Below are 27,069 nucleotides of genomic sequence, written 5' to 3'. Positions count from 1 at the left end.
GGCACAGGGTGTCCAGAGAAGCTGTGGCTGCCCCTGGATCCCTGGAAATGTCCAAGGCCAGGTTGGACACTGGGGCTTGGAGCAGCCTGGGATAGTGGAAAGTGTCCCTGTCCATGGCACAGAGGTGGAACAGGATCATCTTTATGTCCTTCCAACCCAAAGCCTTCTAGGATTCTCTGTCTCTCTGAACCACTGGCTGTGAGGTCTCCCCTTCACTGTGGACACAATTCATGTGTTAAAATAAGATATCCTTGCCCTTAATTGAGCCAGGTGCAAGGTAAGCAAGGGGTGCCCACTTGTGGCAACTCTGTCTTTTGAAGACAGCCTGGTCATTTCCACAGAAGCCAGCTATTTTTCCTGAGGAGTAGTTTCGTTTCTGCTGTTTCTTGTCATAATGGGAAGGTGGAGCCTACAAATAAAAAAGCACCTGAAGAAGTTTCAGCAAGTCACTGCTTCTCCTTCCTACAGAACACTTGCAAGGGTAAGTTTCTACTTTCCTTCTTCTAAAAAATGTAATGCAGTTTTTTACTATTATCTTTCTTCCTTTTAATGTAACAAGGCTGCATAAAGTGTCTAAAGTAAGTGTGATTAAACAGGATTGCCAGGAGCAGGATTTATTTGCTTTCTGGAGTGGGAGGGGAAAAAAAATGTTAGTATTATTTCCTCTTTAAAAGGAGACAACTGAGAAATGGCATTTAGGTTTCTTTTAAAGCAATTATTCAGCAAGATGATCTAATCAGCAGTATTTATGAGTAGGATCATAAGCTTTGCTTCTTAATGAGAAGATAGCTGGAGTTAATAAACATACAACACAAAAACTCTGAGGTTTACCCAAATATCCTGAAGTCACAGGATGTGTCAGCCAGAAGTCCATGTGCTCCTCCAGCTGGACAGAGTGAATAAATCCGAGAGCTGCATGGGTTCAGCAGTGCAGCTCTGCACCTCGGGTTTGAGAGGGCATTCTTTAGAAGGGGCTTTTCATCTCCTAGAGGTGCAAAGCCAAAGGTTCCTTACAGAAAAACAAGGCAACTCCTCTTCAGAGCCATCAGCAGGTTGGTGTTTGTGCAGGTGTGGGTGTGCAGCAGAGTGCTTTGTGTTGTGCTGGGAGAGGTTTCCCGCACACAGGCAAATTCTAAAGGTGAAGCTCAAGGAAATCAGTATTGTCCAGACAAAGGAGGTAGGAGCAGCACTGGTGAAGTTGTTGGCAGACTTGCAGTATCACACGTCATCCACGTGTCATGCTTCATGTGTGGACTCTGGCCCATTGTAGAAGGGATCTTCACAATTGCAGCTTTTTTGTTTTCCTCTCCTCCTTTCTTCCGTCTGATGTAGTCATGGCTCAGTCCACAAAGAAGTTGCTATGCCCGTGTGGCACAGGGAAGGGTCACAGAACCCACTCACCCTTTCAGGGAAGAACAGCGGTGTGGGCTCAGAAATCCACACATCGTTTATTCCGGTGCTGACTGCAGGTATCTTTGTGAGGGGGTGTTGTGTGTGTGTGTACTCTGCACCCCATCTCGATGTTTGTAAAGGGTGACTAAAGATAATCGGGGCTCCTCATGCATCCTCAGCCCTCCCCACATCCCTCCCACCTCTGTGATGGCCATGGGGCTTGTCCTAAGTAAACACACCGGGGGGGTATTGCAGGATGTCTGAACGCTTGCAGAATTAATTTATTCCAGAGATCAGGAACTGGGATGTTTGCGATTCACTTTGGTGCACACTGGCCACAAAGAGGATATAAAGTGCTGCTGGAGACTGAGCCAACAGGGCAAACTGGTGTCATGAAGTTGCAGGAAGTTTCTGGGTTGATTTTCCCCTCTTCCCATCCCCTTCGTCTCCCCACCCCCACCAGGGATGCCCACAAGGTACCTCCAGCTCCAGCGCCTTTGGACAGGTGTCACCCTGGTTTTTCTGAGTTTTTTTAAAGACTTTTACTTGTTCATAAGATGAAGTCAGTTTCTTTCATTTATGCACAATATTAGGAGCAGTTTTCGGTTTTCTCAGGCACGGGAACATGAACAAACATTTTGTTTTCATTCCCTGTCCTTTGTTTACACATTTCTAGCCTGAAATTGACAGCTAGTCTGGCCAGTGGGGTGAGGAGTAGTAACCCCAAAAGCCAATCCACAACCATACCCACAAATGTATAAAAATATGAGATAATAAACAGGCTCGAGCTCTTGGGGAGCAACTCTGCACCTGCAGACCACTTGTCTCCATGTTATTGCTTTGTGTGCCATGATCACAGACACATGGTAAAATAACCAAGATCCACCCAAACACAGACATAAAATCCTAAAGTAGCTCCAGAGGTGCTTTGTTGCTTTGCAGTGGTGAATTCTGCAAGGCTGAAGACTAAATCTGTGCATTTCCACCTGAGCCTGCTCATACTGTAACATTTTAGACGTGGACTGCTGAGCAAATCTGGGACTAAGTGGAGCAGGTTGCACCTAGATTGCCCTCAGAAGTTTTGGAAGCAAGGAGGTCTCACTTGTGACTCAGCAGAAGGACCACAACCTCATTAAATCCATTGCAATAGATAATAGGGTTGTTATTTTGATATTGCAATATTTACATACTGTATTAGCAACAAATGTAATTCCAAGTGCCCACACAGTCACTGTGTCCAGTTTCTTGTGCCTGGCCCACAACCTTCTCTCAACTGCTTTGCTATAATGTATGGTGTTTTTTCTAAAATTGTTTTACACATTGAAAGTATGACCTACATTGTGTCTGATCATCCTATTTTGGCATCTGTTTAACTTGGAAAACCTGTAAACTTAATTAAATAATAAAAAAAAATTAATAGAGCATGAAGTTATTTCAAGCAAATATGTGGTCCTCCTAATTTGTTTTCAGAAATGTTTGAGTTAAACAGATCTTGGTTTTGGCAGAGGGAGGCTAAAGATCTAGCTTTGACAAAGGACTCTTGGCTTCGTTTTTTTTTTTCCTTAAATCACATTCTCTGGAAATCCCCTTTCCTGGATAATGTCACGCCAAATTTCCTCAGTCACCCACAGAGAACTAAACTTTTCCATAAGGAAATGCTGAACAAGGTAATAATAATAATAAAAAAAACCCTAGTCCTTCCTTCTCTTACATTATTTGAAGCAAAGTCTGCTCTTGGCAGAGGGTTTTAAGCTATAGAGGAGAGGACCAAGATACAGACCTTCAAAAACAGGTGTTAGACTTGCCTCTGACAAGTATTTCTCCCACAAAAGAGGTGAGATGGCCACTTAGCAGAAGCTGGATTGGAGCCAGCCCACAGCCCTACACTTCTGACCCCAGAAAGTTAAGGATTCACACTCCATCCAATCCTGCCCTGATACTCGCTGAGCTTCTCCAAACACCTTAAACACCTTCCAGTGAAATATTTCATTGAGGAGGATCAGCTTTTTGCAAAAACTGCTGTAACCTTTTTTTTCCCCCCAAAAAAACAAATAGTGTTTTCTCTCATGGCTTTTTTTTTTTTTCTTTTTTTTTTTTTAAATACCAAAAAAAAAAAACCACATAAGAGAGGTGGAGAGAAGTGTTTCAAGTTCATCCTCTGCAAATCAATTTTAGTGATCTGTAAAGAGCTGTGGCACTTGGTACTTACCAAGGGTTTGGATCAGGAAATAAAAGTGATGTTTGATTTTCTTTGCTCTGATCATTGTTGCAAGGTGGAGTCACTCACTGCCCCGTGTTTGCTTTCAGAGGCTGCACCTGAGAGTGGTTGGACCAGGCAGTGATCAAAGTTTAGCGAAGCACTAAGGACAACCTGCGTGGAAGCCCACTAAATCAGCAGGCCATGGATAAAAAGAAACCAGCATTCAAACAACCTTTTGAAAGAACCAAAAATACCCCGAAGAAAGAAGGGTTTTTATTTTCTGTCCCAGAAATGGTAAAACCATTTCCAGAAGCCGCTACAGTGCCTCTCCCACCAGAACCAGAAGAAACTGCTGAGCTATCAGAGGATGTGTTTGAGAAAAGACCTAACCATGAACAGGACTTGGAGAAAGAGGTTTTCAGAGAAGAGGACAAAGTAAGGCAAGGAGAGGGCACAGATCCTCCCCACTCTTGCTCTGTTGTTTCACTTTGTGCCCCAGAATTAATTCCTTTGTCTCTTTGGGCAGTCTGCACTTGTTAGGTCTAAGGAGAACTTTTGCAATGATGGCGCCTAGCCTGATTCATGTAAGAAGGAAGAGAGGTACCTGCAATTAATCTGCAGGCATTAATAATGCAGGCCTAAAAAAAGAGGTGGCTGCAGCCCAATTTAATTTGTGGCATGTGTCTACTTCCATCCTAGCAACAACTGTTGAACAGAAATCAAAAAAGCTCAGTTTTTTTTTCTTGAGGCTCTTCCACCCACAACAGAAATGCACAAGAAAGTTTAATAATAACCTTCTTGGATATTTTACTCTGAACACAGATGGGTTTGAAGTCTGTGACACAGTTCTTGAAGTTTTTTGAGAATTTACTAGCTATTGAACATTGTAGTGAAGAAAGTGGGCACCGGTTACCAAAAAGGATTTAAAATGCTTGCCTCCAGTAATGTGTTCTGCCTTCCTCATCTTGAACCAAAAAAATCTGCTTTGTTTGAGTGCATCTGATCCATAGACATACTTCTGGAGGTATTTTTCTTGGATAAAACTGATGGAGAGAAAATTCAATTTTTCTTTTCAAAAAATCAGGTTGGAATGTGCCTGGCCCAATATGTCTGAGGCATATTGGTGTTCCCAAAATTGCATCTCTAAATGCAACAGTCAAACAGGAACACGCAGAGAGGAACAGGGAGAAGAGACCAAGCTGATCTTTATATACTCTAGCTGAGCATATTTAACAGCAGATCGACCAGTTTTGCCAAAGACTGGAAATTATTTGTTTTGTTTTTGTGTAAGTGAAGAGCCTGTGTTAATATCTGGGCCTGAACCAAACCCAGAAAATGACAATAATCAGTCATTTAAAACAACCCACTCATATTCATGCCTTATGTGAGCCTAAAATGAGGCAAAGAAGGAAGTGCCATGATGATCTAAATTATTTCAGCCACCTGTTAAGAACATTACAGCAGAACTCTTTTGGTGTCTGTGCACAAACTAAATCTTCAAACTCCAAAACAAAGATTTAATAAGCCATATTTTACCAAATTCAGTGATTTCTGGGATCTTCATTTGCATACACATGCTTCAGTACCTCTATGGATGAGTGAAAGAAAATGAATAAAATATTTTTTAAAAAAATTAACAAAACACACTTAGTAATGTGTTTTTTACCTTCTCAGGATGGCTTCCAAAATTTGATATTTGTACTAAGGATGGTCTGTGAGCCAACATCAACAGTTTCTTTCATATTTACAGACACCTGTTTATTACGTGGAGATGCAAGGATGCACAGTGATATGAAATAGAGCTTGATCCCAGTAAATAACTTTTACTAAAGAACGATGAATAGAAAATGAGCTTGTTTTTAGGTTGTGGGTTGTGTTTGTTTTTTTTTTTTTAATTATGGAAAATTCATTGTAAATTTAACTCTAGCAGGCTGGAGAACACACCTTGTACAACCAATACGAGGAAAAGATCCGACCCTGCATTGATCTTGTTGACAGCCTGAGAGCTCTTGGAATAGAAAAGGATCTGTCCTTGCCCGCGATTGCCGTGATTGGAGACCAGAGCTCTGGGAAAAGTTCTGTCCTCGAAGCCCTGTCTGGTGTTGCTCTCCCCAGGGGCAATGGTAAGAATTCACTTTCTTATCTTTTCACTTTGATGAGATGGTAGGGATTCTTTTTTTTTTTTTTTTTTTTTTTTTTTTCTCTAGAATTGGATAACTCCATGACTGAGAAATGGAGGTGCAAGTGAAGCACTGCAGGATAAATCCAAGGCACATGTTCCAGGTGGTCAAGAGACCAAGAGTAAGAAGCGTAGTGTAATTGCCCCAGCTGAGTCTGTGCATTTCCCAGAAGGCAGCAGTGCAGCAGAGTATTAATTTCACATGGAAAACCAATTTTTAAATTTGCTTTTGGGGTTGTTTTGGGTTTTTTAAACAACATTTTCTTACAGATACCATTAGTAGTAGTAGTAGTAGTAATAGTAGTAGTAGTAGTAGTAGTAGTAGTGTATAACGTGTACAAAGATCTTTACTTAAAGTGCTATTTAAGTCAGAGATGATTGTTGGAAAACTTCACAGCTCGAGAAGACCCACTTTCCAGCTCCATATGTGTGTATTTTTGCACACGTAAATTCTGCAAATTCCATGTGAGTTTACAATGCAATCTAGTCTTTCAGGCTGGAACTACGGAAAGGTTTTCAATAGGGTTTAGTTGCAGCACTGAAATAGGTCATCCAGAGAGGAGCAAAACTCCATCTGTGAAGGTCTGCAGGGCCAGACATGCCTGGGAAGAGCCATGGTTGACCTCATCTGGCACTGGTGACAATCCTGCTCTGAGCAGGATATTGGACAAGTCCCCCCTGGCAGCGTCTCTTGGAATATTTCCACATTTCCGTGTGAAACGTTAGGCAATCCTGTGTACACCACACACTTGAAGGCCGTGTTTCATGCACAACCTCTGCCTTTGGAACTGCTGCAGGTATTGTCACTCGGTGTCCCTTGGAACTTAAACTCAAGAGGTTGCCAGAAGGCCAGGCATGGCAAGGGAAGATCTCCTACCGAAATGTGACCCTGGAGCTCCAGAACCCCTCTGAGGTGGACAGAGCAATAAGGCAAGGTGAGTGGATTTGGCTGGCTCCATCTCCTCTGAATCCTCCTCTTAGACCGAGCATCATCCACGGTGATCGTGGAGTGACACCAAGAGCTGGATTCAGAGCAGAAGAAGCTGGGTCAGCAAAACTCAGTTCTCTCGAGGGAGTTGTACCACTGCTTCAGTGGTGAAGATGATCTATGATGATGATCTCAGAATGGTCTGGATTGGAAGGGACCTTAAAGGTCTTCTAGTTCCAACCCCTCAGGCAAGGAAGTCACCCACTAGATCCATGATCCTTTTATCCTGATCCATGATAAAAGCTCAGCCTGTGTCCTTACCTGGGTGGTATCTTCCTGTTCTGGGGAGGTTGTCTTGTCAAATTGAAAACATGGAACCTAAATGGTTCCTGTCATCAGTTCAAAAGCCAGGAGAGTGCTTGAGGTGTCTCTGTCTGGAAATCTTACTATTTTGGAGAAAATTGCAAGAAGGCAGAGTGGAGGACGGAGAGCTTCTGCCAGATACTGTGACCACGGGCTCAGTCACTGCCCTTCACATGTCTCAGCTTTACTATTACGGCATTTCATGCTGGGTAAGAAATCGGTGTTCTTACCCACAGGGCAGTAGGCACTTGCCCTAAGTGTGAAAGTTGGATTGTTCTTATTTCCTTGACTATCACAGCTCTGCAAATTGCTATTCTTCCTTTTTTTTTTTTTTTTTTTTTTTTAATTCGCTTTTCAATACGTTATTTGAATGGCCTCAGAACTGGCCAGGCAATTGATATGAATTAAGTAAGGTAATTAAAGAGCTGAAAATCTCTTATGAGAATGATTGTGGGGTTTCCTTGCTTCTCTGTATTCACAGTTCAAGCATAATTGCCTTGTAATATCTGGGACAATTTACTCTCAATCTCCCTATCAAAATGTGAAGAATATGGAACAACACCTACCTTTATTTCACGGCATCCAAGGATTAATTAATGCTTACAAATTCTCTTGTTGAGGAATCATTTCTACAGCTGACCAGTATTTTATCTGATCTCTTTCACTGTGGTTTATTTACATGTAATTTGTCTGCATATACAGGAGTCCATAAATATATGCTCTGTAAAATATTGCAGCTCGTATTCCAACAGGACTTCACATCAACTTGTTCTGCATGATAATTTCCTTAGATTTTTGCAGAAATTTTGAGATATAAGTGTGTAGCTGGTTCTGAAAGAAAAAGATAAGCCTGGAAGAACCTTAGGTGATAGTTGGTACTTTTCAAAGTCATTGCGTCCAGCTTTGGTTTGATGCATCATTTGACGCTTGTGTTCATTGCCTTGTTCTTCTCGCAGCCCAGGATATTGTGGCCGGTACTAGAGGTGCCATTAGCGGGCAGTTAATTTCCCTGGAAGTTCGGTCCCCTGATGTCCCAGATCTGACACTAATTGACCTTCCTGGAATTGCCAGGGTGGCCGTGGGGGACCAGCCAAAAGACATCGGGGACCAGGTAAAACTCAGCCTCATGTGCCAGTCTGTGCCCAGGGTCTCATCCCTTGAGGGCTCCCAGCAGACCTTTTGTGAAGTAAACAGAATAAGTGGAGGGGATGTCTGCTCTTCCTCGGGCGGTTTTTAGAAGAAATGCCGGGGAATGCAAATAAAACTCTGGTTGCAATGAGACCTGCAACGAGGGTGATGTGCAGCAGCTGAGTATGTTGTTTCTCCTAAAATACATTTAAATGGGAACTTGGAATAAGAGGAGCCCAAACTAAACTAGATACACCAAATAGAAATGAGACAAGATCGGATTGTCTGGGCTTTAGTTTCTGGGAGGAGAGTAATTTAATACCGCAGTTAGATAGCAGTCTTTCTATTGTATTGAGAAGAAAGCAGCAGATGTGATAAAATCCAAACATTTCCATTGTCCCCAGCTGTCTTTGTGCTCCAGGGATGGAGTCTACAGCATTGCAGCCTGTCAAAAACTGGGATGGATGGGAAGTAGAAAAGAGGCATCTTTACCAAGATCCAGGGGGGGTGAAAAGAATTAATTTAAAAATGAATTTAAAAAGCACAATAGAGCTCTGTAAAGCTTCTGCAAAACAGAAATTATGAGGAACTAGTTTAGTTTGGCATTGAAACATAGAAAAACATCAACTAGATGTCATGTGCACTTCAGTTTTGGCTTTTTCCTGCAAATATTCCACGGAAAAATAAAGGCATTTGTGCTCCTTTCAGAGATACAAATTTGAGTTTTATCAGCATAAATTGAACTTGCTTTCATTCCTTAAGTGTGTACCTAGACAACAGAACCTGATTTTCTTACATGTGATTAGATATCAAATACCTTTAATATTTCCATAATGAAAGATTATATATGCACAAGAGGTTAAACTCCATGTAGCTGTTAAGACTGGCTTAACAACATTAGTCTGATCTCATTCATGCCAGAAGTTTGGATTAATCCTGACATAAAAAGAGTCAGCATTCTTCTGCTGACCCCTTTCCATGCCGTCTTCTAGCATGTAACACTATCCTCAGCATATGTGGCATTTAATGTCACCAGGCAGTGGCTCATATTGCTAGAAATTGTCACATCTTACAAACAAGTGTCTGATTTCACTGCATCTCCTCACCGCTGTATTGAATTGCAGATCAAAATACTACTTAAAAGAATTATTGGCTGCAAAGAGACAGTCAACTTGGTCGTGGTGCCGTGTAACGTGGATATTGCAACAACAGAAGCACTGAAAATGGCTCAGGAGGTGGACCCCACTGGAGAAAGGACAATAGGTGAGATAATTTTTAAGCTATGAGCTTAGAATGAGGCCAGATCTTTTTTTTTTACCCCCTCCATGAGGTCTGATTTTCTGTGTTCTGCACTAGATCTGTAAAATAAGCTAATAGAAGAAGAACGGAAAAAAATACAACAGCCTAAAGAAAATATTTGCAAGTCTTTCTAGTCACAGTCCTTGAGTAGCTCCAAGAATCCCTTAGTTTGGTGTCTTGCTGGCTCTCCTGTTATGAATAACTGGAAGCTGAAAAATCTCAGTTAATGGTAGTTGATCTGAAGTTACTGGTAAGAAAGCTTTGCTTTTTGCCTGTTCAAAAAGGTTTGCAAAGCAAAAGGCTTCATGGGAGGCCAACTGTAGAGTGAGTTTTACAGCCCAGGAGCTGAGAGCTTTCTAGGAAAGAGAACACAAAAAACAAACAAACAAACAAACAAACTTTATAAAACACGGGACAGAGTGTTCTTGCTTGGTGATTAACTTTCTCCTTTAATTTCACAGGAATCCTCACAAAACCCGACCTGGTGGACAGGGGGACCGAAGAGGCTGTCGTTAAGATACTGCGAAACAGGGTAATCCCCCTGAAAAAAGGCTACATGATTGTGAAGTGCCGTGGGCAGCAGGACATCCACAACAAACTGACCCTGGCTGCTGCAATCCAGCAGGAGAGACACTTCTTTGAGAATCACAAGCATTTCAGGTACTCCTCACACAAAAGTTCTTGTCAAAAACGTGTTCAAGTCACCTCAAATCTTCCTGTTGGTTTGCTGGGATTTAGCTTAGGAGTTGCAAACAGGTATTAGTTATACTCAATACTTCTCATTGCCCACGTAGGGTTGTGTTTCAGTAACCCAGAAGATTTTTACACACCGAACACACTTTTTAAATTGTGGGGGTTTTTTGTTTGGGTTTTTTGGTTTTGTTTTTGTTTTGTTTGGGGCTTTTTTGTTTGGTTGGTTTTTTGGTGTTTTGGGGGTTGTTTGTTTGGTTTTGTTTGTTTGTTTGTTTTTTGTTTTGTTTTTGTTTTTTGGGGTTTTTTTTGTTTGGTTGGGGTTTTTTTAATTTTATTATTTTTTATTTTTTGATGAGAACTACATGGGGGAAGTGCTATGAAGTTCAGAAGTTCCAAATAGTCCCAAAGAATCTGAGTTAAAGCATCTGAGCGCTTCAAGTCAGGCACTGAAGTATTTCTGTTCGCTGGAAAACGTGGAGAAGCAGCATGAGAAAGAAAACCGTGCTGAGGGCACAGGCTGCCCACATGACTCAGCAGCAAGTCGATCATAATGCAGAGAATGGCATCTGACAAGGGTTTTGATTCAGTGAACTTCACACATGAAGAAATAATAGAACAGCACATTCCTCTGCTGTTAGAATTTGCATTTTTCAGATTTTTCTCCGTTCCCCTTTGCTCAGTCAGTAGCTGTCAAACAACTCTTGAATAAATGTGCCCAGAGAGTCCTGGGCTGTCGCCACATCTGCACCAGCATGGTCCAGGGACCCTTTCTTTACTCAAATTGTGAAAACAGAGCAGTGCATCAGTGCTGCCTCCTTGCCCTGCACAGCCTGGCTATCCAAACCCAACTTTTCCCTTTTTTTCACAGGGCTATTATGGAGGAAGGAAAGGCTACTATCCCCCATCTGGCAGAGAAGCTCACAAATGAACTTGTGCAACACATTATTGTAAGTAACAGAGGTCCCATACTGAGTTATTTGTATCACTTGCTACCTAAAAACAAGTTCAAACCCTTCAGCCTTGGACTGCAGTTGGATTTCATCTTTATATGCTCAAGGATCCTTCAACTTAGTGATCTGAGAACAAACAGAACTGGAGGTAAAAAAACCTCATGCTCTGTCCTCAGATTTGACTTTTAACTGCAGATCAGTAATAAGCAAATTATTTTTGTGACTCATAATTCCTGCCTTTTCAATGGCAGCCATGATATTTCTTTTTGTTTATGGGTGTTGATCACCTGGGTGACAAGTTACTGCTGTCAGCTTACTGAAACAGTGATTTCTATTCGACTGAAAATGTCTTCAAAACATCCAGATGCTCTATTATATTAAGATATTAATGTAAGGATATTGGGGGTTTTTATTTGGTATAAATATATCTGCGTGTAATATATCTTATTCCATTAGGATAAGATGCTAAAATATAGGGAACATCTAAACTCAGTCCCAGGGGAGAAAAAAATATTTCTGTAAATTTACAGAAAATAAGCAAATGTTCTAAACAGCCGTGTTCTATCAGGTATTTATCAGGAACTGAGCAGTCACCACTTCTCAGGCACAGCCTGTGAGGACATTGTTTTTGGCTCACTGTGGGTGAAATCTTGCCCTAGACTGCAGCTATTCTGCACAACCCTCAGTGAGGTCCAGCCTGATCCCTCAGGGAGATCCTGGCTCCCGCATACCCTCAATAAAGGCTATATTTGCTCTTCCATGGTATCCCAATATCACACATGGGACACTGACAGCAAGCTCCTGGATCTGTAAAAACAGCAAAGATCCTGTGCAGGTGTAGGACACTCTTAGAGGGATTTTGTTTTCCTTCCATAACCAGACAGGTTCAATCTATCTCAATGTCCTTCTTCACTGTCTCCTCCCCAGAAAACGATGCCAGCGCTGGAGAGCCAAATTCGTGACACCCTCCACAAAACATTACAGGATCTGCAAAGGTACAATAGAGGCACACCCCAAACAGAGTCTGAGAAGCTGTTTTTCCTCACAGATGTAAGTATCAGTATTGGTCACAGAGACAGAGCAAGGAGGTAACTGGGGGAGAAGAAACTGCCTGAAATTACCAAAACGTCAGCATGGACCACCACGGGATGTTTGTGATATCCATCATTTCAGTGGGGGTCACATAGACAAACCACACCCGCAAAAATAATGGACCACAGGAGCTCGTGGCCCCTTCTAGCAATTTATTTTTCTGTGATTGTGGGAGAAGAAAACTAAGCAACTTGGTTGACTAGGTCAGAATAAAGCGTCTCAGCGAGGGAAAACTTAAACTCCTACCTGCTCAACACTTTGAAGGGCTCCCACTGTTTTCAGTACTCATAAGATCAAATGTATTCCTGATATCAAAATGTGGTTTGCAAGTCCATCTAAGTGCCTCATTTCAGGGAGTGACTCCCTGAGTAAGCCTTCAGTAGGCATTAGAGGTGTTTATGGGAGCTCAGCAGACTTCATACAAGTCTGGTCTATTAGAATTTAGTTAGTAGTTCTAAAAGTCTGCAGGGGGAAAAACAAAAGAATGTCAAGTTTGTTCTTCTCTAGCTGTGGCAGTTTGGGTGGGGAAAGAAAATTAAAAAAAACAAACACCCCAGGAGCTAAGAGCATAAAATAAATAAGAAAGGGATGTTTTTTATGAGCTATGTCCCTGCTTTAACATCAAACAACTGCAGGTGTACTTAACATCCACAAATTAGTCTGCAGAGGTGAAACTTCACTAAACTGCCTGCTTGTTGTTGGATTCACTGCAGCTGATCAAACTCTTTAACCAAGAGATCTCTCGGAGCACACGGGGAGAGGAGCAGCTGTTGGGAGATGAGGTCAGGCTGTTCACCAGGATCCGCAAGGAGTTTCGCACGTGGGGCGTGATTCTTCTGGAGTGTGCTGCCAGGGGTAAGCACAGAAGCCATCCTGGCAGCTCACCTGAGAGCCCACCCCCTTGCTTTTAAACCAAAGCACAGCATCTTCAGTAAATATTTCTCAAGAAAATTAAGAGCAAGAAGCCAGGAGCATCCATTTGTGGTTTGTGTTAAATGCTGTCATCACAGAGAGGTCAGTGCTTCAACAGAATCAAGACACTGGTGCAGAATTTGCTGGTGATTTCCTGAACCATTCTTCTAAGTAACAGCAGCACCAATGAATAATAATAAATAATAACAATCTAGATAATAAGTTTTATTATTACTCTTAAGGCTTTTATTTTATTATTTCTGTTCACGTTTTAGAATCTGGGGAGGGGAGGGTCTGTTGCACTTTAGCTCTGGGCTAAGGTGATACCTCATATGAAAAAAAAATAGCAAATTTGTATCATGTCAACAAAGAAATATTGACTGTGATATCTTAAACAAAAATAACTAGTCAACAGTAGATTCCCTGGGAAAAAAGTAAGCTTGGGGATTTATTTTGTTCAGGGTTTGTTTTAAACTTGGAAGTGACTGCTAATGGCCAACTAGTTCTCTGAGGGTAAAAATACCCAGAAGAACCAGAATTCTTCTGGCCCATCATAATTTCTGTCAGTCAAATGCTTGATGCAAAGTGTGAGATGGCTCATTCAAGTGTTAGCTCTGTTCTGTGGTAACAAAAAAAAAAAAAAATCTTGGTAGATATTCCTTTCAAGAACAACTGAAAGAGGAGAAATAGACTTCCTTCTTAAACCTGAAACGTATACATTGAGTGATTTAGTAGCAAAGCAATGTTACTTTACCATTACAGCTAAAAAAACCATCCCTGGTAGAGTGTGGAAATATGAAGACCAGTACCGTGGGCGGGAGTTCCCAGGCTTCACCAACTACAGGACTTTTGAGGACATCATACAAGAGCAGATCAGAGAACTGGAGGAGCCAGCAATGAACATCCTGAACAACGTGATGAGTATGGCCCAGGCCGTGGGAGGCTCTTGTGTGGGGGACACTGCTGGGCCTGACAGGTTTATTTTCCAGGAGAAGCTGATGCTTTCACTGATGTTCTCAGGGTCCTTCAGAGTGTGGAAATAAATCTGATTCAGCGTGGGGATTGCTCCTTCTCTAGAGCCTTCAATCTCTACATATGGTCTCCAGCATTCATTAATACTTTTCCCAGTGGCTTTTGGAAGGGAGTTAGAAAATAACTGTATAATAAATATCACAGCAAGGAAACAGTACAGTAGAAGCACCTTGTGTTGTGGTCACACTCTTGGACCTGAAAATCCAAATTTCTACTTGTTTGTATGTTTCATAAAGGCAGAGTGCACCAGTACAGCAGCTCAGCTATTTCTGAATAAATACAGAAAATGAGTAGTCTCCCAAGTCTCATTTTAACAATGGCTTAAAACCCTCACTTACTTACCTGACTTTGTTTTGTCTCTCTGTTCTTCCCTTAGAACTGGTTGAAGAGAAGTTTATGGAACTCGCTATGAAGAATTTTGCTAATTTTCACAATCTAAGCAGAGTGGCCAAGGTGAGGCACTACTCGTAGCCTGAGATCCTCAAAAGACAGAATGGCATTTGTAAATACATCCATGCTTATGGTACCTGTCCCTCTGCATTACCCTTAGGCAAGTGTGGAATTTCTTGCAGGAAAATAAGAAAAGAGCTTGAAAACAACAGTGTGATTATAATGGCACTAATGAAAGTGCATTTTGCACAACTTTGACAAGATCTGATATATACATTCTTTGTTCATTCTGCTCACATTCTTGACATTTGCAACACAATGCAAAGAAAACCTGGTGTGGCTGCCTTGAGGGGTTTATCATTAATTTCAGATTTAAGTCCTGCAATGTTTTGTCAGAGCGCTGAACTGGTTTTCCCTCTCTGAAAGCAAGCCAGGGTTTTAGCCAGTGCAGGAATCTCATCTTTGAGGAAAGGGAGCAGGAGCAGACAAACCAAAAATCATCCAGTCATGAAAAAACTAGGAGATGGCTGTTCACAGTTTGGGCATTAGCATGTTTTGGGGTGGGGTTCAGTGATATGGATGTCCTGGAAGGCCTTTTCTGAGAAAGTGCTTTGAGGAAAAGGTGAGAAGCAATGCTGGCAGCCAGGCAACAGAGTCCCCTCACAGGGCACTGCTGAAAAAGGAAACTCAGAGGCAAATGTGAGTGAAATACGTGATTTGCTATTTCGCTTGCATGGTCAAACCCTGCTGAGCTCCCAGGCCAACCAGACAGTGAACAAACAAATTATTTCATCCAAACACAGAGCTGTTCAGGCAGGGTCTTTAAGTGTAATACAGTGAGAGGAATGAAGAGGGAAGAAGTTCTGGCAAACACTGGGCATGAGAAGAGACGGGATGTTTTCTTAGGGATGCTAGGAAAGCATTTTAAGGGAATTTGAGCATGACTGAGGAAACTTTACCATCCCCACAAGACTTTTCGGTGGAAGTATCAAAAAGTTCAGAAAGCATCAGGTGGCTGCAATAAAAGCACCAGACAGAGAGGGCTTACACAAGGGTTGGTTTCCTGACAGCAGATATTTTCCTTTGGGTTTCAAGCACCAGGTTTGGACTGATCCCACTCGTGTGTAAGGAGGGGACAAAACTGCCACATTTTCCTGCACTTTCACAACAGAGAGACCACAATCCAAAGCTCTACTCCACATTCCCATGTTCTGGGATTAGACAGTGCTGCACAAGGGCAGCTGAACGCTGTGCCCACCTTGCCATTCCCTGGGGACACTGCTGAGCACTGGCACCTTCCCAAAGGAAGCAAATGTCTTAAGAACTTCTTGTTCCTTTCTCTCCTAGGTGAAAATTGAAGACATTAGAGAGAAACAAGCAGCAGAGGCTGAAAGACATATCCGGGCACAGTTTAAAATGGAGAGAATCGTGTACTGCCAGGATGACCTTTACGTTGGTGATTTAAATGCTGTTAAGGCAGAAAACGCTCTCGGTGCTTCCTTGGGGAAAGATCCACACAACTTTCCTTCTCCAAAGGATTCCTCTGTTGTCCTGGAGATGCTTTCTCACACCAGTGCCTATTTCTCTGTGAGTTCACAGGCTGTGATACAGCAGATTTGCTGCCCCCTGAATGCTACAGCAGAGACCCCTCAGCCAGATCTTGCTGGAGTCCTACAGCCTTTAAATGCCCCACTAGCACTGTGCAGGGAATAGCCAGGGGGTATCTCAGTGTCTCATTCAGGTTCATGCTCAGCTTCTGTACAAACTACTTTGAGCTTTTGAGCAGTGGTGAGAGTGTCAGGGCAAACCTGGGCTGCATCAGCAGGCTGCAGGATGTGGGATGTGGTGATTAGAAAAAGCCTGAAGGTGCCACAGTGACAGCTGGCTGCTAAATCACTTGTTAGCTACCTCCCAGCCTGGCTCAGGTCAGCCTCAAGCCACTCTGCACATTCCTGCAGCCAGCAGAAAGTGGTGTCAGTGGCTTGTCAGGTCGTAGACTACTGCAGCAGGAGGAGCAATAATGAAATGTTACATTAAAATATATCAGCTGCCTGTAGAGATCAGAGTGCATCTGCTGTATTGCAGATAGGAGCCTGTAAGTGAAGTCTCTGAAGACAAATGTGGTGTTTTAACAAAGGATCCTGTTAAAGAAAGACAGAGAAGAGAACATGCAGTGTCAAGATTTGATTTGTTGTAAAGCTCCCTCAAAAAGCAGCAAGTTCAGTATTAATGACTCAGGAAGGTTGGTAGCAGCTCACTTTGAATTCCAAGAGCAGGCTTTGTGACAAATTCCGACAGTTAAATGGTCAGGCTGCTCAGGCTGATGAAGAGAAAACCATTGGCTTTCACAGAATAAGAAACAAAGCCAAAAATGTATAAGCACTTCCATCCCACCTTGCTACACACTCTGCTCTGCGACTGTATCTGCAGTTAAATATTTTTGTAAATGCCTGACAGCCATTTTTGACAAACCCCCAAATGCCAGGGCACCATAGCTCCATGGGACTGACTCAAGCAAGGCCAAATACAATTTGGATGAGATGGAAGCTCTTTAGTGTCCATGGCTGCCCATAAGACCTAGGAGTGCCATCTTCAAGAGAGAACATCTCAACTGCAGCCAGGCACTTAGGTCTAAGTGCTCACCCAGCACCAGGAAGGCTGGAGGCAGCCACTTCCCAGAGCTGGGAGAGGTTTAGAGCCCCATGTTGCCCAAAAGCACCAGGTGGGCCCCCAAACCCTGTGGATGTCCATGGGGAAAGGGCCCCCCAAGCTCTTCTGGGACCATCTATTCCAGTTTGCATCCATGAGTCAGCTAGGTAGTCGGTCAGGTCAGACAGGAGGTGTAAGGTAGGCACAGTCTGCTCTCACTACTGCTGAAGACATTTCCCCCAAGGCTAAAGCTTCCTCTAAAGCTGTCTTAAAAGGACAACCACATCAGAAATACCATCTAAATAGCACCATCTATAGAGGAATTTACCAGCCTTAGGAAAAATCACTCTGATTTCCTGCATCGAAACATATTGTTAGTGTTCAGTGAAGGTTGGACACTGTGCACAAGTTCTATTTGTGAGGAATGTCCTCCTATAACCTGTTCCAGTGACAACTGACAGAGCTGAGCAGAGAACAGCCTGCCTCGGCTTTAGTTTGCTGAGGGAAGAAAAGCAACAGCTAACATCCCCGTGACTCTTAATTTTTAGATTTCAGGCACAAAAGACATTGGTTGCAAACATTTTTTTTAGTCCATAGCAGTACTGCCTTCTTGAACAGAAAATCAGTCCAGCATTTTAAAACCTTGGAACCACTTATTTTACCAGATTACCTATAGACCCTTCATTTTTCAGTTCTTTATACTAATTTAGTATTTTGCATATTTTTCCCTCCCCATCATGCAGGGAGCAAGTAAACGCCTCTCCAATCAGATACCTCTGATCATCCTGTCTACTGTCCTTCAAGACTTTGGGGAAAACGTGCAGACCTCAATGCTGCAACTTTTACAAGATAAAGAGAAGTTAAACTTTCTCCTTGAGGAGGACTCTGAAGCTGCTAAAGTGAGGAATTACCTCAGCCAAAGAGTTGATCGTCTCACCAAAGCCTGCCAGTACCTGAGAGAATTCAGCTTGTTGTAATTTGGTTCTCATAAGATTTTTTGGTTTTTTTTCTCCTCATCTTCTAGCATTATTGGAGAATTTCATATTATCCCATAAAAATGTAATGTCAGCCCAGTCCTTTAACACGAATTTCTAGTGTTCAGATTTTTTTATTTTCCGTAATCAGTTATATACAAACAGCTGCCTTTGCATAGAGTTCCACTGGGGGAGTTGTGGTTAAATAAACATTATCCCATTTTTAAACATTTTCTTTATGAACTCTGTGCAACGACTGGAAAAATCATAAAAAAGCTAACACTCTACACTCTGAGAATTTTATGTTTTGGGGTTTTTTCGTTGTTGGAGGGTTTTTTTTGTTTGTTTTTTGGTTTTTTTCCTCCTTTTTAATGATGGAAGCCGCATAATCCACAAACAGTAAAATTAAATTATCTACCTATCCTCAGTGAAGCTTAGTGTGTGAGACTCGTGATCTCCCACTTCCCTTTGTGTTTTTGTCTTGCTGGGGTTGTTCTCTTTCCTGCTACCACCTAAAAGCCACCTCTGCAAAGTGTCACCACTAAGTCTCAGCCCAGGAGGGAGAGAGGGAGCGCACAGTGGGCGTGAAACCGTTCCAGCCTAGAAGGAAAATAAAGTTTATTTACTTTCTGTGACTGGTGCATCCAGAGGATGCCATTGGCTCCGTTCAGTCTCCTTCCCAGCTGTGTGATTTGCAGAAGGCCAAAAGGCTCATTCCTCTCAGCTGTCACCTGAAATTCCGGAACTGATGGGCAACTCACTAGAGGGCAGGAATTGGATGTCCACAAGGAAAGAAACCTCCCAGGATGTTAAACAGTACAAGGGTATCTCAGCCTGAGCTTTGCTGCCTTTCTCCTTTCCCTCCCAGGGCAAGGAGAACCTTCCCAAAAGCTCTTTCATTTCACAGAAGCTGATGCAAAATATATCACACATTGTGTTCATGAAGTCTTTCACACGGAAGATTTGGTTTAATAACCAAAAGCACCAAAAGTAATGTCTGCATCCAGCTAGAAAAAACAATGTGCTTATACCAGTGTGTGTGATGTAGTAATTTCCAAGTTTCTTACAAGAGAAGCCTTCTCCTCAGGCTAGATATGACACAAAGTGATTGTCCCTGTGGCGTGGAACTGCAGCTGGTACAGCTTTTGGCACAGCATTCACCCCAAAATTTAGGTTCCTTAACCTTCATGAGCACAGCAGCCAGTTTCCCCTTTCTCCCAGTCCATTATTTTGCTATTATTGACTCACAGTGCTATAGGTCAAAAGCCACAGAAAAAGTGCAACAACCTAATTTTTTAAATTTCCGTTTTGAAAGTACTTTAAACTCGTTGGTGATTTCGCGGTGTCCCCCCATCCCCCAAGGTGCACTCGATGCACAAGCGCTATTGAAAACACCCCTCTCACACCTAGAGAGGAGAGACAAGGACACATTGCTCCAGGCAGCATGAGGTGGAGTGACAGAACAGGGTGCCACTCCCTCAAGCCACTGCCTGCAGGCTGAACTTCCTTATTTAATTGGATTAAATCAGAGTGACTTCATCAGACTCAGCCACCAAAGATACTCAGCATTCCTGATCTCTTTCCCTGTGTTTGTTCAAGGACCTGAAATATTGGAATTAAAATAATCTCTTGGCTCACCCTCTTGAGTTGTTTGTTTGCTTGTTGTTGGTTTTGGATTTTTTAATCAGGCTCTCAAAGCACTTCATATGCCGAATCCAGCAACTGCTTCCAAACAACAACAACAAAAATATCCAAGTAAACAGATATAAAGCACAACTAAGGAAAACTATTAAAAAAAAAAAAAAACCAAACCATTTATTTGGTGCAGTGTTTACATAATAATTGCATTTCAGTACCAAAAGAGAAAACAAGACTAGTAGTGTCATTTCATTCAATAAAGATTTATCCTTCTTAACAAAGTGACTTGATATGGCTTTTTGATCCTCTACCACGATTATAAATCATTTCCAAAACCCTCGTTGGGGTGGCACTCTGATAAGAATTACATTTTGCTGAAAACATACAGGCAGATACGCAAAGGAGAGCTCTAAGGAATCAGAAGCCAAATTTAACAAATGAGGTAGTTCATCTCGTCCCGCAGAAACGCAGCTTTGTGTTTCCTTGTACAAAACATCCAGTCTGTGTGTGTGTGTGTGTGTGTGTGTGCAGCTCCAGGTGCAGCACAGCCTGGCTTTGCCCTTCTCCTTTCACACCAGGGAGAGGTCAAAAGTCACCTTCAGCGTTCTCAGCCAGGGACCTCAGCACTGAGACTCTTCCTGCTGCAGCTCTGGGGCATCCCTGTCCAGGGCATCCCTGTCCAGGGCATCCCTGTCCAAATCCCACATCGACAAAGCGCCCGTTTTGGGTTCAGAGCAGCTTAAGGCAGAACAGCACTTTCTGTAAGGTCTGAGGCAGCCAGACTGTGATAGTCCAGCTTTGACTGACGGCTGTGTTGAGATCCTGAGGATTTTTAACTACCTGAATGTACAGGATTTATTTTTTTTAATTCATTTTCTGTGCCTGTACTGTAGTGCATGAAAAATTCCCTTCATATATATCCCTCACCCTCTGCTCTCCTGAGACCCTGCCTGGAATACTGCATCCAGCTCTGGGATCTCCAACATGGACCTGTTGGAGCGAGTCCAGAGGAGGCCACAAAGGTGTTCCAAGGGCTGCAGCACCCCTGCTATGGAGACAGGCTGAGAAGGGTTCTTCAGCCTGGAGAAGGCTCTGGGGAGTCCTCAGCACCTTTTCCAGTCCCTAATGAGCCTACAGGAGAGCTGGAGAGGGACTTTGGACAAGGACATGGAGTGAGAGGACAAGGGGTAGTGACATCAGACTGAAAGAGGGCACATTTGCATTAGATTTTAGGAAGAAATTCTTCCCTGTGAGGGTGGTGAGGCACTGAAACAGGTTGCCCAGGGAAGCTGAGGACTGTCCATCCCTGGAAGTGTTTAATGCCAGGTTGGATGGTGCTCTGAGCAACCTGGGATAGTGGAAGGTGTCCCTGCCCATGGCAGCAGGGTTGGAACTGGATGATCCTTAAGGTCCTTTCCAACCCAAACCATTTTGTAATCCTATACTAAAAAAAAAAAAACAAAAAAAACCCCCACATTAATTTCTTTTTAAATTGCCAACCAGCAGCTCGGAGATTCAACATTCACATTACTTAACATTTAATTTTAAAAAACCACTAAACCAACTGTCTCGGCACCCTGCTACGAAAATCTGAAATTAAAATTGTGATTTAAATTGTCATTATAAGCCTGATCATCAAGCGAAAGTTACCCAACAAGAGAGAGACATTTCAGCTAGCAGTTGACAGAATGGCTCTGCCAGGCACCACAAGGAGAAGAAAGGTGCTCATTGTGATAATCCTTCACTGATTAAGGTCCGTCACTGTAGCCAGCACAGAACCAAGTGTGCAATCCTTCATGTTGCTTTTAAAAAGAAAGATCAAAGAGGAAGAATAAAATCAACCGCAAAGTGAATAAATATCCCAGGCCCCCATGGCTTCGTTTATTCTTGTCCTCGGGAACATCCATTAGCAAGGAGATTGTTGTCATCTGTTTGCCTGTGTAAAAGACAAAAGAAAACAGGAAACAAAGGTTCAGGTTCTGCCTTAACCATCACTTGGATGCTTCCCAACTAAACAGCTTAGTTATCGTGCAAGTCACATTTATTTATTGACTTTTTTCAAGTAAAACCACGTTTCAGGATGTGGGGCCTTAAAAATAATGAAAAAAAAAAAAAAAAAAAACCCACCGAATATTTTACCTGCATATTTTTATAAATCCAGTCTGTAAACACAGTCATATTCCCGTACACTCCGGGTTTGTTGGGAGTGGCACAGCCGGTGCCCCAGCTGGTATCTCCAACCAGCCACCACACAGAGTGGTGGTAAGTCACCAGAGGACCTCCACTGTCACCCTGCACGGGACACAGACTTGTTAGTGACACAGCCACCAGGAGAAACACGGCCCATTTCGCTCCAGGAACACAGCTTTACTTTCGATATAAACCTACCTGCCACTTAGGGAGTCACTAAAACAAGATATGATGGCAATTTTGGTGTTAAATGATGTCTGCCTCCAGTAGGGATGGAAACAATTTGCCCAGAGCCATCCGGGTAAGATTGGCATTATTGACTTGTTCACGAGCACAATGCTGTCATTAATAATATAAAAATGATAATAATGCTGCGGTTATGAGGAGCATTTGATCACTTTCAAGTGACCAGGTAACAAACCATCCTTGAAGCATTAAAAAGGAGCCTCACCCTCCTTGGGAATTTAGTGAGAACTCAGCCATTCAGATGATCAAACAAAAGCTCTCCTCTTTACAGGGATGCACCACCAAAGAAACCAGAGGACCAAGGAGATGTAATGCAAATTTTTAATTTTGGGGGGCATAAGGTTTATTTGTAATAGGGAGATAGAGAGATAAAAAGCCCACTAGCAAGGCCACAGAAGTAATCAGATCATTATTAGCTATTAATGAGGGATAATTACCTGACAGGAGTCAATTCCCCCTGCTAGGTCTCCAGCACAGATCATTGTAGGCAGAATCATGCCATTGTAGATATAAACAGCATTACACCTCGAACGTTCTATTAAGGGCACCGCAACGAAGTTCAAGTTATTTGATGTTTTACCTGGAATTGAAATATGCACAAAGGTGCAAAGACAAAAATCAGAATAAGCAGCACACTACTTTGCCATTACAAAAAAATCCCAGCAGCCAAGATGAAATAAACTTCCTTGGAGCAGCAGGATGGAAATTTAAGATTTAAGAATTCCACAAGAGGTCAAGAGGACCTCCCCCAGTACCTTTCTTATAAAAAAACCTCCTTTCCTCCCTTTCCTTTTTCCAGTCTTGCAGATTTACTTGCATCACTCTATTTCAGCTTGGGGTGGTAGAAAGGAGCAGCTTGCTGCAGGAGAGGCAGCAGGGGCACAGAATTAACTCCTGGATGGGAATTTCTGGCCCCCAGTACTGATCTGAGGGTCCTTTGCAGTCTGCTGAATGCAACACATCGCAGCTTGCTCTGAGACAGAATGCCCTGGGTAAATATTGGGGGCTGCAAAACGGGTGAAAAAACAGCGTATGAACAGATCAAATTCAAACTGCCCCAGCAGCCCGTGCAGCAATAGTCATAGGATGAAGAGGACTAGTTTATGTAAAAGATGAAAATATTCCAGGAGCTCTTTTTTTACCTCCTTGGTACTCTGCTCCCCACCCTGATATCCAGCACTGCTGGTTAGGCTGGAACATCATTCCTGGATTGGGCAGACAAACGGGCCTCACAGTTTCTGCAAAACAAATAGAATAACAAATGTTCAGACAGAACTCAAAATAAAGGTAAACAGCCACCACTTACACCCCACGCATTCATTCCCCCTGTGCTTTACATTCCTTGCAGGCAGACAATGCAGGAAGCAGCAGAAAGTTTACCAGCTGCCCTTTCCCTGAGGGGTACCTGAACTTCACCTCAAATCCACCTGAGCTTCACCTCAAATCCACCTGAGCTTCACCTCAAAGTGAGGAACAAGCAGTTAATGGTTCTACCTTAATTCTTCAGGTTAAATAGAACAATTAACACCAGCTCTTCTGAGCAGTAGAGGACAAAGAAAAAATTCTGAAAACTACAGCTCTGCATTCTCGTTGCAAAACTATGCTGAAAATAATCATGGGACAAACAGGATTTCACTACTGATATATATATACAAGAAGCGTGCAACACAAAAACCTGGAAAACAGACAATCTCCCTGCTCTCAGCAGCAGAAAATCCCTTTCAGATTACTCCAGGTAGCTTTAAACTGATGCACTGAAACACAAAGGGCCTGTACAGAAAAAGCACTTCAAGCTGAAATAATGGCTTCTCCTCTGTTTTGTACCCCGGTTGCTTACAAACAACCTACACCTGCTTTTATGAAAGGAGCTTGTTGTCATGTTGAGTTCTTTAGGGTTTTTTGACCATCATTTGACCTGACTTGAGTTTGGGGTTTTAATCAGCTGCTCCACCACTGCACCTGTAGCTGTCTGCACATACAGCAGTGGCTAACCTGAAGCACCACAGAGCATTCTGAGGTGAAAGAATATTATTGAGATGAGCCCAAACCCCCTATCCATGTAACAGATTTAAGTAAATCCTGCTAAGGATGTCAGAGGCTGTGCCCTCTGTCTCTATACCCTGTGTTAGGGCTATTCTGTGTTCTTCCAATAAGTATCTACAAGGATTGCTTGATGAAATTCAGAAGTTTTAAAAGGTGTGCTCACTGCCACTGGATTTTTCCCTTAAGAAGGACAGGATACCTACCAGTAAAACTCAGTGGTGTCTCCAGCTTCATGAGGGCAACATCATTGTCTTTAGAGTCTGTGTCATAATATGGATGGGAAATTATCTGTTGCACTCTGTACCCACTTCTAAAGAGCATCTCATCCTGATTCAGAATCCCAGCATAAACCTTCCAGCTATGTGGGTCGGAAAGTCGCCTACAGAACAAAGAAAAGTCTGAAGGTTTTCTTCCATGGTGAAAAAGACAGGGATTAAGACCTCCAAAATATTGTCTTCAGGAGCTGTAGTCAAATGTTTGTGTGACCAAAAATGCACGTGGATTTGACTACCATTTCTGAAGAATAAGGCAAAATAATTGCCAGACATGTAACTTGAGGAAAGCTCGACTCTAGTTTCAAAAATATATTAAAATAAAAAAAAAAAAATCTTTGCAGTGGCTTAAGTATCACTGTCCATTCCCTTAATCACTCAGCACAACAAATTAAGTCTGAGACTGCAACAGTAAAGCCTTTTGATTTCCATGACTGAGGGATCAGGCAGGTATTTCTGGAGTCTCACATGTCAGTGGTTATCAGCAGAAGCCAGAATTAGTAAAAACATGATCCAGTGAAAGAACTTCACTATCTTGAAAATACCAGGGTTTGGGTTGGTTTGTTGTGGTTTTTTTTTTTGTTTGTTTGTGGTTTTTTTTGGTTTTTGGGTTTTTTTAAGGCTGGTTTTATGTCTTGGTAAGTTTTTTTAATGTTAAGCATGCTCGCTAGATGTTATTTAAGTAACCTCTTGTGCTCCAGCACAGTTGACAAAACAGAAACCCTGCCACAAATTAAAACTCCCTCCATGAGAAGCACCAAGGCAGCAGTGCCTGCCAGTCACCCCACCTCCAAAAAAGCCCAGACCAGGCTGAAAACCAGGTTTGTGCCAGCTGCAGCTTGGTTGCCATTCCCAAAGCTTTTGAGCACTACAGAGCTCAAATCCAGACAACAAAGGAGGGATAAGATCTCCAGGTGGAAATCAACACTTGCATTCCTCTCTCAAGGTTAAGGGCAAATATTCTTCCTTGCCTTAGCCTCAAACTGTGATCCAGCCAAGCAACCATTAAAAATGTTTTTTGTTTTGTGGGTTTTTTCCTCCAACAGAAGCAGCCACCTTTTAAACAAATTCTGCCCTTTCTGAGGGTACCACAGAACCCTCAACTCTCTTTTATTGGTTAAAAATGTACAAAGCACCAGCTATTTTTCTTGTTGATGGCTACATAAAGTGCTCCTTGGATAGATATAAATCTGTATTTAATACTGACTTGGATTTTACTACCCTGTGGCAAGAAGATATGAAGAAATAAATGGCACAGGCATCTTTAAATTGATCATATCTGCAGCAAAGTGATATTTGAGCATTTGGGGGAGGGGGGAGTTTCCCTTGGGTTTTCTCACAGTGTAATTCAACATCTTCATGAAAACATTGTACTGGCTGGCATTAAATTCGGTGCCTTGAGTTTACATCTTAAACTGGGTGGGTATCTGCGCTCAACATCACCCATTTCATTTTGTAAATAAGACAAAACATGAAACAAGGATTCCTGTAGAAAGCAGACAGATGAGCTGCAGCCAGCCTCCTCCAGAGCCTTCCCTTAATACTTCAGCTTTACCATAGAAAACACTGCACCGAGCCAGGCGGGGGGAGGAATTCTGTTTTAAAGGAGAAAGTTGGGAGAATTGAATAAAATCACGCATCCCAGCTCGAAGAAAGGCGAATATCCATGGGGAGAGGTGTGGTATTTCTTTAGAGAGACCCAGACAACCGCCAATGGCAAAAGGAAAGAGCCTGCTCTTTGTCAAGGGGGGGGTTATAGCTTTATTTTCCCGTCCCTGCCGGTGCCAGAGAGAGCGCGGCTCAGCCTGTCCCAGGGGGGACAGGCTTAAAGGCAGGGACAAGCCACTGCCCAATCAGGAATAAAGTGGGAGTGGAACAGAGTTGGGTTACATTCCAGAGTGTGGGGTGGGAGTGGAACAGAGTTGGGTTACATTCCAGAGTGCGGGATGGGCGCGGCCATGCAGGGACAAACCGCATGACACAGTTTCCAAGGGGAACAGGGGAAACATTACAAATCCAATGAAACACAATATAAACCCAATTACAATGCATTACAACAGAGAGGGTCTCACCCTTCCACACAGTGTGCTGCTGTGACAATCCAGCGTGGGGTGATGATGGAGCCCCCGCAGACGTGGGTGCCCTGCACGTGCAGGCTGACCTGCCACGGCCACTGCCCCAGCACGGCCCCGCTGCCACCCACGATCCTGTTCATGGTGTGCACGCTCTTGCTGGACAGGCCACACTCTGAAAGGTCAGTCACACACAGGGGCTGATCAAAGAGCGAGGTGGGAGATGGGTGCTGCCCCTCAGGCTTCCCTGCCGTGTCCGACCTGCTGGACACGGCACAGCTCAAAGCCCGGCCCCGACACCAAATCCCCAGTCTGCCATTGCCCAGACCCCCGTTAAACTGCAGACCCCACCTGGCAGCTGCTGCCCTTGGATCACCATAAACTCTTTGCTCTTAAACTCTTTCAGGAATCTCTGGTGATCCTGACG

The 27,069-nt window shown here is 43.0% G+C and overlaps 2 protein-coding genes across 6 annotated transcripts in view; one reads left to right on the top strand and one right to left on the bottom strand.

Annotated features, from left to right (window-relative positions):
• Nucleotides 1-319: 319 nt before the first annotated feature.
• Nucleotides 320-19,963, top strand: LOC120765721 (interferon-induced GTP-binding protein Mx-like). 2 transcript variants are annotated; one of them, XM_040090881.2, is made up of 14 exons: nucleotides 320-481; nucleotides 3,700-4,027; nucleotides 5,520-5,715; nucleotides 6,569-6,706; nucleotides 8,019-8,173; nucleotides 9,315-9,453; nucleotides 9,951-10,149; nucleotides 11,051-11,129; nucleotides 12,060-12,182; nucleotides 12,938-13,079; nucleotides 13,899-14,057; nucleotides 14,545-14,621; nucleotides 15,906-16,145; nucleotides 17,951-19,963. In XM_040090881.2, the coding sequence occupies exons 2-14, from the start codon at nucleotides 3,794-3,796 to the stop codon at nucleotides 18,182-18,184; spliced, it is 2,115 nt and encodes a 704-aa protein (XP_039946815.1). In that variant the 5' UTR covers nucleotides 320-481; nucleotides 3,700-3,793; the 3' UTR covers nucleotides 18,185-19,963. The 2 variants fall into 2 exon arrangements, with proteins under 2 accessions (XP_039946815.1, XP_039946822.1); XM_040090888.2 differs by having other exon boundaries at nucleotides 326-481; nucleotides 5,523-5,715; nucleotides 17,951-18,734.
• Nucleotides 19,960-27,069, bottom strand: part of TMPRSS2 (transmembrane serine protease 2) — a 21,534-nt gene continuing 14,424 nt past the window's right edge. For 3 of the 4 annotated variants that reach the window (XM_040090900.1, XM_040090915.1, XM_040090908.1), the window contains exons 10-15: nucleotides 26,643-26,817; nucleotides 24,502-24,677; nucleotides 23,398-23,493; nucleotides 22,693-22,835; nucleotides 21,947-22,111; nucleotides 20,010-21,755 (exon numbers count right to left, since the gene is read on the bottom strand). In XM_040090900.1, coding sequence (XP_039946834.1) covers nucleotides 21,744-21,755; nucleotides 21,947-22,111; nucleotides 22,693-22,835; nucleotides 23,398-23,493; nucleotides 24,502-24,677; nucleotides 26,643-26,817 — 767 coding nt within the window. In that variant the 3' untranslated portion in view covers nucleotides 20,010-21,743. Of the gene's footprint in view, nucleotides 21,756-21,946; nucleotides 22,112-22,692; nucleotides 22,836-23,397; nucleotides 23,494-24,501; nucleotides 24,678-26,642; nucleotides 26,818-27,069 lie in introns of all 4 variants that reach the window. The other variant, XM_040090924.1, reaches the window with a different exon arrangement.

Source organism: Hirundo rustica, chromosome 2 (assembly GCF_015227805.2).
Source record: "Hirundo rustica isolate bHirRus1 chromosome 2, bHirRus1.pri.v3, whole genome shotgun sequence".
Lineage (NCBI taxonomy): Eukaryota > Metazoa > Chordata > Aves > Passeriformes > Hirundinidae > Hirundo > Hirundo rustica.
Note: the sequence above shows the minus strand (reverse complement) of the source record. Positions and strands in the feature narration are given on the sequence as shown.

Excerpts from the sequence above, each read along its gene's own strand:
- LOC120765721 (XM_040090881.2), top strand. The coding sequence starts at position 3,794 with ATGGATAAAAAGAAACCAGCATTCAAACAACCTTTTGAAAGAACCAAA. Across the intron at positions 5,716-6,568 it reads TGCTCTCCCCAGGGGCAATG|GTATTGTCACTCGGTGTCCC; the intron begins GTAAGAATTCAC and ends GAACTGCTGCAG. Across the intron at positions 13,080-13,898 it reads TCTGGAGTGTGCTGCCAGGG|CTAAAAAAACCATCCCTGGT; the intron begins GTAAGCACAGAA and ends TTACCATTACAG.